The sequence below is a fragment of the Galleria mellonella genome, unplaced genomic scaffold (genome assembly GCF_026898425.1).
Source record: "Galleria mellonella isolate WM207_F2 unplaced genomic scaffold, CSIRO_AGI_GalMel_v1 utg173, whole genome shotgun sequence".
NCBI classification, from domain to species: domain Eukaryota; kingdom Metazoa; phylum Arthropoda; class Insecta; order Lepidoptera; family Pyralidae; genus Galleria; species Galleria mellonella.
Genome location: NW_026442016.1, coordinates 1,208,093 through 1,220,975, shown reverse-complemented (window position 1 = coordinate 1,220,975; position 12,883 = coordinate 1,208,093). Strand labels below are relative to the sequence as shown.

General features: G+C 36.4%; 1 protein-coding gene across 1 annotated transcript in view; it reads left to right on the top strand.

Annotated features, from left to right (window-relative positions):
• The window catches only part of LOC113515648 (histone-lysine N-methyltransferase 2C-like), a 56,131-nt gene that overhangs the window by 21,918 nt on the left and 21,330 nt on the right, over positions 1-12,883 (top strand). The window contains 12 exon segments of the mRNA XM_052893344.1: positions 1,976-2,149; positions 5,131-5,266; positions 5,781-5,999; positions 6,454-6,579; positions 6,980-7,096; positions 7,367-7,473; positions 7,930-8,132; positions 8,933-9,167; positions 10,174-10,296; positions 11,334-11,450; positions 12,085-12,289; positions 12,620-12,792. Of these exon segments, the coding sequence (XP_052749304.1) occupies positions 1,976-2,149; positions 5,131-5,266; positions 5,781-5,999; positions 6,454-6,579; positions 6,980-7,096; positions 7,367-7,473; positions 7,930-8,132; positions 8,933-9,167; positions 10,174-10,296; positions 11,334-11,450; positions 12,085-12,289; positions 12,620-12,792 (1,935 nt within the window).

Below are 12,883 nucleotides of genomic sequence, written 5' to 3'. Positions count from 1 at the left end.
TACCCCGGTGCGAGCTCCGCTTGGCGGCCACGCTTGTACGCGTCACGTGTTGACACGCACGCCTGTCAGTCTTTAGGGGTGTTACCCTATTATATTTGTATATAGGACTAATCTTTGCTTTAGATAAATTATATTAAAGTAACTTTATACACATACATCGCGTTTTATCTGTTCTACAATTACACTTGCAGAGTATTATTATAGAATCGGTGTTGCCAGATAGCTTTCAGAAAAAAAAGAAACAGTGAATAGGGCTGTACATGCTTACATTTCTCTTAAGGAAAAATATATTAAACTTCTATTTTTTTCATATTCAACATATTGATAAATACTGATCAAAGAAATAATTATGTTAGCACTTGTTACTGATTACTTGTTACTTGTTGTTGATTTACTATTCGTATAATGTACAAAAGAGATATTAATCGTACATATGTTCCTATATATATATAAATAACAATGTAACACCCCAATATTGCACCCTCAGACTGGTACAATCAAGCTCGCTGCGAAGCGCTCACTTGGGTACACGGCTTTAGACGCTATAATGGTATACAAGAGGACCTATTTTACTCAATTCGAACTGTAGAAGCTTTTCAAAGTGTGTCTTAGAACTAAGCCAATTTGTATATGAAAACTGTAGATGATATTCTAGTCACATATTATATTATTAGTTTTCAAATGATATTAAATAAAGTTCATGTATTATGTTATATTTATTGGTATGTGAACCATGAGCGAAGAAGTTAACTCCTGTTTAAAGTTATATTTATGACTTTGTAGTATTACTTTGAAATATTATAATTATGCTTTTATCATAGTTCCTTTTGATATCGCAATTTATATATGTTGATGTGTATATAATAATAACGTCAATTTATAAATAAAAGCTTAAATGGGAAATTATTGGGAAAAGGTAAACAATAAATTAATTTGCCTATTGCCAACATGGCTGCCGAGCAGTATATTTTAGATACTAAATTGCTATAGTTTAAATATTCGTTAGAAGCTCTTGCGTGTTATTTTTAGTGGTCTGTATGAAGTTAAAATTTTATGATCCTTTTTTGTAATTATTATAAAGGTATATAACACTACAGGTTATAAATTGTAGAGAAAAAAAAAATAGTATTTAAAATGAGTTCAAGAAAAAGAGTCTCACTACAATAATTCGAAAACTATAAGTAATTTTTTATCTGTGTAATCCTTGAAATCGCTGAGCAGTGATGTGATGTATGTGTGAAATACTTCAACATACTACGACAAAAATACTCCTCTATATTTTAAAAATAATTATAATTATCCACATAAATTATAATCTCTAATGATATTAGAAGTCAAAATCAAAGACATTCTTATGACAAAATTTTATAAAGTTGTCAATTATTATTCGCCCTTATTGTAACTTAATAATGGAATGAATTAAAATGTATCGTTTTGTATAAACAATCGACTGAGCAAATTAAACTCTAGAATTGAACAATTAAATTATCTCCGTCGCTTTAACTATTCTTATAGTTATGGCTAAGTCTGTTATGTTCTATAAATTTAAAATCAACAATAACTAATTTTCACTTCAAACTTTATTTATTATTTACATTGTTGCTTGCGTTCAGGTACAGATATAATTTTAACTGAACAATTTTTAAGCGTCAACTCGAGTACTACAAAATCATAATATAATTCATAAATAGACTTGAGTTAGTTCTTTCTTCCTCGATAGTCTCAATATTCTGAATGGTTTTCAACCTTATCGTTACCTAATTGATATAAGTTTAAGAATATTGTTATTCAAACATGGTATATAAGTATGGTAAAACGTATTGGAAGACTGCCGTTTGAAATGCCAAGCAAGTGGATTACGGAAGTGTTTTACTCGGGGCGATAGCTGTAAAGTAAGAAAGGCGGTCGAGGTTTGCGCTTCCGCGGGAACCGCGAGATGTGCGGCGCGGTACTAAGCAATGTTGGGGCGCGACAGAGCTCGAGCGGCGCCGCCGGCGAGGACGGCGCGGCCGCCGCGAGCGCAGGGCCCCCGGCGGCCAGCCCGAGCGGCGCGAGCGGCGCCGGGCCGGCGGGCGGCGCGGCGGCGGTGGGCGGCGCGGGCGGCGCGGCGGCGGGCGGCGCGGGCGGCGGGGGCGCGGCGGGCGGCGGGGTGCGCGCGCCCAACGTCACGGTGACGGCGGGCGGGCTCCTGGAGGCGGACGCGCACATCCGCGTGCTCACGCCGTCCGAGATCATGCGCACGCTGCCGCGCCTGGCGCACGACCGACCCACGGTACCGCGACCGCGACCGGACACGCCGCGCCCGCTCGCATACACACGCGCACGCGCACGCACACACACACCCGCACACACACACGCACACGCACACGCATACACACACCATGCGTCGTTACATGCAATTTGCGCCTCTATGGTCCTCAATTATGACAAAGTTATTTATGATTTCATCTATGACATGGTCAAATACCAAATTCTAATCGAATCTGTTCAATCATTCAAAACAATCAATCAGAGCAACAAATATCCAAATATCTATAAAAACTTACATATTTTATAATACAATAGTTATTGATATGCTTTTACGCAGCTTAAAAAGCAGCTTTTTTACATTTCAGTTTTTAATATTTTAAAATATTTTTCTCCCGTTATATTTTAAAGCTTAAAGTCATCTATGCAGTTTCTATATGTATATAATCTTACATTGACTAATTATACATATCTGTTCCTTACCCACATACATACACCACATGACACTACTACATATATGTCAATATACATATAGTGTGTATGCGAGTATATTCGGCAATTGTTGGGTGATCGCGCGACTTGCACATCGCGGTCCAGTGCACCTCCTGTTAATTCCAAATCATTCTAAATTTAGTTATCACCCAACAAGTTTTGGCTGTTAAATGGCATTGTAAGCTGTGTGATTATTTTGTTTAATTTTCTTTTAGCTTTTTATTAATTTGACCGAGGACTCCCATACAAAGTGAAACGCCTCCCGGACTCGTGTCCTCTGTTTCCGTAATGTTACATTTATTATTTCCGCTTTGCCTTGGTAGTGTTGGCTATAACATTGGACGCAATGGTGGCTGGTTGTGGTGCTAACAGTTCTAACATAGATCTACGTTGTCTATTATTCATTTGCGATGTTACGCCCGTGTGTACAAAGCTTTGTCATGTAGTGTTTAAGTTCGTTGGTATGTAAATAAAGTAAGATGTATCATACATACTAATTTATAAGAGAAACTTGTATTAAGAATTGTTTTTCACTATGTCATTTGTAGCTATATACAACTTTACACAAGTGTACAAATACATGTCTGCGTAGTGAGGGGCATTTCTTTTATTTATTGTAATTTTAATATTTATTATTAACAAATAGTGATGTAACTTACATAATATAAATCACTATTCCTTTAAGTTTATTTATTTGTTGGTATATAATATTATTTGGAACAATTTCTGGATATACTGTTAATTTTATGAACTTCAATATAATAGGTACCTATGATTAATATTTTGTGATTTTTTTCTGGATGTAAATAACATAAGCATGAAGTAATAGTTCAAGTTCATAATTTGTTTTTGTAACAGACTTTTTTAAAGACAAGATGTACATAAAATTTTAACAAATTTCTATAATCTACGAAAATGAATCCACACCTTCACTTGTATTTATTTGCTGAATAAAATCATTTTGATGACATCATAAAATATATATTTTGTAGTAATATCATAAAAAAAAACTAATATTCAGTGGAAGTATATATAGTGTATATAATGAGTATAGATTGCCTGCATTGTACAGCATGTTAAATAGTTTGAAGTCACTGAAAATAGAAACATACAAGTAACAAAAATTTTTAGTTATACTGTAGTTTCTTGTTCTTTTGTCGAATTCTCGTTTCGAAAGTATCTATTGGATTGCAATTAAATAAATTACAACGAAACGACGTCAAATAGTATAATGGTAACATTTATTTGATGACTTTTCGATGGGATTCAGATTTAAGCCCAATTCGATTGCATAAAAAGTCAGCCTGTGGAACACATTTAAAATCTTTTTATATGTAATAGTAAACTTTAATGATATTAATTTCATACAAAGCAATAATTACATAACTGCAAAACTTTTATAAGACACAGTAAAAAAAAAATCCAAGTCGGGCAACTAATAGAATGATTGCAGTTAAGACTACTGCCCTAATGTGCGTTTTGTAGCATGTTTTTTTTTCTGTTGACAGTAAATTTTTTTAAACGATTTATTATTTTCTTTTTTTATAACATAGGGCCAAAGAAGCATGCGGTTCACCTCTTGTAAAGTTTTTTTTTTTTATTTTTAAAATATTTAACCATAGCAAGTTACAATATCAGCGAGTAACTTAGAGTATATTTTCGAAAATTGCGGATTGCTAGTTAATAATGTAATAGTCCTTATGCCTAATTCAAACTGATAGATATAAAAATTTGCCCTGACTTGTCTATCAACATCTCCCTACAAACTGCAGTGGCTAGAAACGTTAAATTTACAAACAATGTTTGGAAATTTGTACGGGATCGAGTAATGTGTTACGCGTGCCTGCAAAGCTAAGTAAAAAAGTTACTATTAGGAGTAATGTTGTAATAAAAATTGTGTTGCTTAATTTAAATATATAAATAGTTACGTTATTAAATAAATATTAGACTCATGAAACGAGAGCTCTATAAAAGAAAGTTGACGTCGTGATAATTTTGCTGTGCCAAAATCTCGTCAACATGATTCGTGATGTACCACGTTGTTGGTCATATATAAATACATACATACATTACATAGCGCTAGTTGTCAATGACAGCCTTTCGCGTAGTAAATTTTAGTAGCAAAGTTTGATAGGCGCGAGGAATACAAGAGACGCGGGTTGTGCTACTAATGTCACAAAATAGAAGCATAACCTACTCTATGCCAGTACAGTTATAGCGCGATAAATTGGCGCGGAAAGTGTACATATGGTGCCTTAGATATAGTACATTATTCGTATTGACGCTGGCGGCGAGATATTAGCGCATCAAAATTGTCACCTTAAAAACATGTCGTTAAAATACTGTATCGACAACATACGCAAAATGCTAACATAATGGTGATGGGTGTAGGAACAAGAACGCGCTTGCGGGCAGCAGAGGAGCGCCCGCGAGGCCGAGCAGGAGCGTCAGTGGAAGCACCTGCAACAGCAGCGGCAGCAGCAGACCCAGCAGCAGCAGCAGATCATACACGACCAGAGGATACAAGGTACCTAATAAAACATTGTTTTTATATAGACAATTCTAAATTAAAGACAAACAAATTTCTATATTGAAAAATGTTAGTGGTATACATATTACTTTCATACAATTGCAACACGGTATTGCATCTATACAATTATGAAATTATTTTGTATACAAATTAAAAGGAGTCACTGTAAAGTTTCTTGCAACTTCTCAACAGACAACAAAAAAATTTCAATTTAAAAATGCTTTTAAAGTTGAGTTTATAAAGTCTATTTTAGTAAAGATGATTTACATATCATGCAATATGGCTTTATGTAGCAAAGGGTCATCAATCCCCTTCTAGTATTTTTTTTATTTTCAATGAAACTATATACCTATAGTAAGAAGTTTCTCTTTAAGGATAAAGGTTTTTTTTGTCATCCATTCATAAATCGTGGATGGCCCTAAAAGCACAATACATTTTGTTTACTATCTATATTTTAAATATATCTAATAGTTTTTGGTGGGTGTACGAGCATTTGTGTTTGATCCGAAAGCAGCGATGCAGCGGCTGCGAGCGCCGGACGGCAGTTCGCCGCCGAGCGCAGGCGCGGCGGGAGCAGCAGGGGCGGCGGTAGCTGCTGCAGCCGCTGAAGCGCCTCGCAGCGCTTTCCCTGCCCAACGGTTCCCGATGCATTACGCGAACGCGAACGAGGATATCAATCGTCAGCTGCGTGATTTGCTGCAAAGACATCCGGATAAAATATGGACACCGCGTAAGTACATATTTAATTTCAGAAATACTAAGTTTGTTGTTGAATAATGACTATCGTGAGTCATACAATTAGTATAAATCATTATATGTAATTATTTATATATTGCCTTTACTTTTATTAACTTTGGCGTAGCCCGATAAGTTTCGGCATTGATAAATCAGCCCTTATTCAAGAACTTATTAGGAGATTATAATTAAAAGTTTTTTTTTTGTTTTTTTTTTTTTTTTTATATGTATTGCATAGAACGGAATGCAAAACGTGTTAAAGTTATCAATTATTTAGTTATTATCTCGATTTTTATTCTATTATATTGGTGGCATGGTCACTATAATGTGAGCACATTGCTGAACCTGTTCAATTTATCATATTTGTTCCTATACGTTTTTGTAACAAAACGGGCTTGCAGTCGTGGGACAGCAAACAAGTTAATGTGGACTTCTTATTTGTCACACAGAAACTGCATCCGAGGATAGTGGAGTTCAAAGTGTTGGCTTAGAGGGTCAGCAGTTCCGTCACCCGCTGCCTGTGGGCTTGCGGCCACGGACGCCGCTCCAGCCTGGTCCTAGGCCTGATCATCAATGTGAGTTTTAAACCCGACATTTGTACAGATCAAAACAAAAATGCACTATAGATGTAAGATTTTGTATAGGGTCAGCTCCAAATCAGAAATTTATTATTTGTCAATTAAATGCTAACTATAATATTTAATTTACATTAAATAACTATACATATACAGGGGAAGTTAATTAATTGACAAGTCAATGCAGAACCTGCGTCGCCTGAAACTATTAAATCTCGATAGAAACATGTAATTTTGTACATTAGTTTTTTTTATATATCTCTTAGTGTTTTCGCGTGGAAACTCAAGATATACAACCAAATTAAAATTTATTATCAATTAAAAATAGAGAAATGCACAATAACATATCTTTTGTGTAATATATGTGACATTATTTGTTCACTGTTTTAATTTATTGCAGTGATTATGCAACAACGCCTGATTGCAACTGACAATAGTCAAATACAACAGCAGACTATTGTGCATACGACGCAACAGATCGTAGAGCAAAAAACGAATACTGCGCCACAAGGGAGTGGTGAGAATCAAATTTTTAAATTTTAGTTTAATCCTCTTTTTTAAGTATTTTTTCTCCATCGTCGTTCTTCGAGTTGAATGAAGACATAATCAACTCGTTTTTATGGTGGAGTATAATGACATGGTAACCTTTGTTTATGAGAATTAAATCTAACAAGGTTTCTTGTTTTCTCATATTAATTCTCTAGACTGTTCCTGACATTAAAAGTTTATTTATTTATAGAGTTAATTCTACTTCGATATTATAATTAACTAGTTCATTTATTTGCAGCCCATGGAAATGACAATAAACAGGAATCCAGTCAAGAACATGGAACTGATGAAATGGATATGGGAGATATGGAGAAACTCGAACAGGACACGGGGAATATTGGCGAGGTATACAAAATATTATTATATTGCCTCGAAATCAAAATCTATATTAAGACATTTTGTCAATTAAAAGCAAATGTTAAATAAATCTCTTGTGGTACATAATAGTGCATTGAAAATAATAATAGGTCTAACTTTTCAATTAACTATTTATATTGAAGATTTAATTATTAAAATAAGTATTTCTGAAGATGCTATTAAGACAATTTTGTCATTTTGATAGTAAGGAAAGATAAAGATGTAAATTAAAAATAATTATTAAAATGTTGGCGAAATAATCCAGAGTGCATAACTGTTGTCATTTGACAGATCGCAATCATTGACATTCCTATTCTTATCTTGATTATTTTAGTAGGTATCCATACTCCGAAATTTTACATGGTTTCTTTCCAATAGTTAATTACAATATTATGTAGAATAAATTCAAAGTCCATATTATTCATGAATGCGTGTGGTGCGCAGGTGGACAATATCCTGACGGGCCTGGGTGGCGAGGACGATGAGGAGTTGCTGGAATCGCTGACGGCGGAGATCGGCGAGCAATTCAACATCCTCGAGTACGCCGACCCCGAGCTGGCCGCGCTCAATGACGCCGAGCACCTGCTAGACGGGCTCGAGCTCGCCGAGGACAACATGCCCGAGCGACACGCCAAGCGCGAGCCTGAGTTAGTATCCCTCCATTGTCTATATCTAATGTTACCAATGAGAGACTTTGTCCAGAAGTTGTCTCTTTACCAACTCTTGTTTTTTCTGTCCAGCTGCTGTGATTATGTCTGTATTTCGATCTAAAGGATGGGATATGGCAGTAAGATTACATGATATAAAGTCTTCCACAGTTTTAAATTGATTCACAAAATTATTTTATATCTTTTTTATTTAATTTTATAAAATACCTCACATACTTAAAACATTGATACATAAATAAGTTGAGTATATTTTTTTGTGATACACAATCTTAATTATATCTATAGGCATTGGTTATTTACAGATTAGTCCTATAGAAATTTTATTAAATTCGATTCAGTAGTTCAGTTTTAGATCAGAATGTCTGGTTTTGTCCCAGACAATTTTTTTTTTTGTGATACCCAAATTTTAATTTTGTCTATAGGCATCGGTTACCACATTTCATATGGTTAGCTGTTTGTTTGTATACTTGCGTTGTTACATAAAATAAAAAAATATATAACTATGAGAACAGTGTTGACAAAAATTTTTATTTGCCATAAAAACGGCAGTAATCATTACAAATGTAATATAAGATTAACACGGGAATAAATTTAATCGATTGTAAATGAATAAAATATGGAAATCGGTTCAGAATCGTTGTTAAAACAGCTTAATAGCGATAAAAAGAATAATAGAGAACCTCATTGTCTTAAAAGTCGCTTAAAAATAATAAGAGGTGTCTATATTTTTTCACTATATTTATAGGAACTAATATCATCTAATATTTTAATTTGTACAGAGACGAGGCAGAACACAAACCGGACGTTAAAATTGATACAGATCTACATAAATCAGTGAAGAACATTGAGATAACAAAGACAGAGATGAAAACTGAAATGCAAGAAGTCAAGGCTGAGAATCAAGAACTAAAGTCAGACAGTACACAGATTAGTGCAGTCAGTCAGATGTTTTGCAGAACAGATTCTGATGGAGTGCAGAGGGTCATTGCACAGAACCAGCAGATGACTTTACAGGTAAGTTTCAAAGAAATTACTAATGTAATAGTGAACGTGTTTTAGTTTTGAACTGTGAGGTTTTATTTCTATTTTCAATAATGTGTAAACCACTATAGTATGCTATGCCTATCATGTAACACCCATTTGTATGCCTATTGAAACATTAAGTTCAGAATTCGTTGTTACTATTGTAGATTGTATCTACATCTACTATCAGTCTTAAAGTAAATTAAAAGTATTTTTCCATAAAATTATTCTACCAATGTTTTTTTGTGAAGGACACAATGAGTATTAAAATGTTTGTATCAGTTAGTAGGGGCTTCCTTTACTTTTTATATGGGTCGTAATTATTCTCTGATCTTTTCTTCCATTTCCGTTTTTTAATCAATGTAACTGCAGTGATTGGACGCTTTTATACTTAGTACGGCACGATATTGCACAATTTTAGCATCACGATCTATCTATCCTATTTAAGAGCTGCGCTCGGTGGAGCTCTTGCTCACTACTTTTCAGCGAGTCTCGTTGAAACGACACGATATCGACTTTTTCCTTGATCTGCCTGATTTAACTATGCCTTGGTTTCCCTCTTCACCTTCCTTCTATCTTACCTTCTATTATAATGTTCATAAATTCGTCGTGTCGTATCAAGTGTCTTAACATTTTATCCCTTCTGACCTTAATTGTTCTTATAATTTGTGTCTTTTCTTTAACCCTAAGCAGGACCTCATTACTAATTCGATCTCTTCAGCTAAATAATAATATGTAATAATAATAATAAATGGTTATAATTCATGATATCTTCGGATTTAAAACGTCTTCACATATTGCACATTTGATTTTTCGTGACGATAAAATCGTGCCATGCAATCGTTCTACGGTATAATCCTGTCGTGTTGTGTTGTGTCTATGAGCTGATCACTTGACATCACGCGAGCCGCACACTCGTTTCTTCCCTTTCACACAAAAAAAAAATCAAGATATAAGCGGGCATGACGAGCATGACGAGCAGAGTTTCCCCCGTCAGACGGCGATACAGTCGATAAAGGCGGAGGTGAAGCTGGAGGGCGCGCGGGACGACAAGCCGGAGGCGTGGCGGTCGCCCGTGTTCGCCGCCGGCGCCGCGCCGCGCGCGCCGCTGCCGCTGCAGGTCTGCACCGCACGGACCGCCACTAGCAGCCCTCTCGAAACATCCTGATTACTACTTAGTGAATTAGTCGCGATAAGCCTGACCACCTGATTTCGTTCTCACCTATCACCACTCTATTACGCCCGCCATTAAAACAACTCATGTACTACTGCTGCTTGTCGTGTGAATGTGACGTCTGATATTAAAGAGTTTCTAGAGCGCTTTCTTTATATACATACGACGTTATTTATGGGTCGACAAAATCAAATACTCTCTGAGACATGAGATACACTGACAAACTTATGTATTGGAAATAGGATCACTAAAACTGAAGTAAATTTGATTGGAGTTAAGAAATTGTACTTTTGTGTGTTACGTGTTTGGATTTACATTAAAACAGCAGAATAATTAGTAAGCAAATGCATAATTTAAAGAGTACATAAGCACTTCAGCACTTCACCGATGACAGACTGGAATGAAGCGTATGCCTGTACCCCATTATATTTGAATGCACCATATTATTTATTTATTATATCGATTCATAGGTATTTAGAGTTTTATTAGAATTTGATGCAATAATATTCCCTGCCAATAATTGTGTACTAGTGACTTGCCCCAATTTCGTACGGATGAAAAATATATCTAAATGACAGTGAGACTCGTATCAGAATCTGTTCCGTGATATACAAATAAGCAGAATACAGACAGACCCGGATAGGTAATAGGTATATTTATAGTATTTAAAGAGATCTTTTGTAATATTTCTGAAACATTTTAAACTTATATCTTTAGAGATTTGAGTAAATGGATTATGACGTAGTTAATTTGTGACTAATATTTGGGAATCATAAGTACTCCAAATATTAGAATTAATTAAAATGGCTGCCATTTTTATTTTATTTGTTATTTCGCCGATTACGTTTAAAAACGATATCGGAGGATCCCTGTATACTTCAAATATAGTTCCGGTATCAGAATTCAAAATAATTCATTCATAATAATGTGAATTGTTTAAGTAAACATAAACGATAATGACTAATATATGTTCATCATAACAGCAGAGTTTGGGCCAGCGGCCAGTTCAGTTCAGCCAGGGCGGGCAGCAAGTGATGACCCAACAGGTGGTGCAGCGGCCACAGGTGCAGTTCTCGTCGCAACACATGCACTTTGGACAGGTGTGTATTACAAGCTGAAATTTTTCAGTCTTTATTATTATTCCCAGGTAAAAGACCTAAATTTGAGTAATAAATTAATAATAAAAATAATATTAGGAGAAGCTAAATTTTAATGCATTTTATCAGTTTTATGTATCCACTGAATACCATAAAATATATCATATTAATTCTTATAGTTGTTAAATAAGCACTAGTTAGTATTGCTCCATAATTAAGCTACTTCAATTGTAAACATAACGTTTCGTAAATCTTACATTTGAAAACATATTAATGAAACCTGTCAAAAGCAAAATGAATTATAAAAATGTGTTTAGGGGGTCTACCATGAAATGAAATTCCGAATTTTCGGATTTAAATTCGTGTTTGTGTTTATAGCGAAATCAGCTCAGTAAATGGAGTTTAATATTTCGTTCATCATAAATCCTACTATAAATGTTCAAAAGAAACGATATATTTATATTTTTAATGTCTTTAAATGATATATTATTATGTAATTTTAACACCAAGTTTTTGTTTCGATCGACCCTGAAGTTTCGTAAAAGATTTCATAGTAGGCCCTCAGAATTGGCGACGTAATCGTGTGGCATAGTCGCAATAGTGATCAGAGGCGTTGACACGTGAGCGATGTTGTCAGGGTACGGCTGTGAGCTCGGTGGGCCCGAGCGCGGTGAGCGCGGTGAACACGCAGAGCATCGTGAACGCGATGACGGCGCAGGTGAACGCCGCGCTGGCCGCCGGCCGCGCCATCGCGCCCGGCACGCGGCTCGTCGGCGCCGACGGCGCCGTCGGCGTCGTGCGCCACGACCGCTCCGTCACGCTCGCCTCGCTGCCGCACTCGGGTACGGCTCCCCTTACATCGCCCTCGCCCTCCTTGCTTTACAACACTTCACATATATTTATAATTTCTGTTCTTCGTTTAGATTTAGATTTTTAAGGGAATATTATATTTACTATTTGTGTAAATTCTAGATCACAGCTGATAAAGGAAATTACATATTTATAATTTCATTGTGTAAGTTTTGATGGTCGTACTACAAGTACTTAATCAGTGTTTCGTATTATGTTGGCCAATTTACTATATTGCATTGTGACACTGTATTGTTTCGTAAGTTAGGGCTTTTTAATCGCCCCTGGCGATTAGTAAAAGTAACGTTTGATGTTGCAAGCAGTGGGCGTGGGTGTGGGTGTGTCGCGGGCGCCACCGCCACCGCCGTACCCGGGCACGTTGCGCGGCGCCGCGCCGCACGCCGCGCTGCCGCCGCACGCGCAGCACCCGCAGCATCCGCAGCACGCGCAGCATCCGCAGCACCCTCCCGCGCAGCCGCCGCCGCCCTACCCGCAGGTAAGCGTCGTATTACCTGCGCGCCCTGTATACACGCACACACACACATACATACATGACATACGCATACACCAGCGTGAGGCTCATCAAG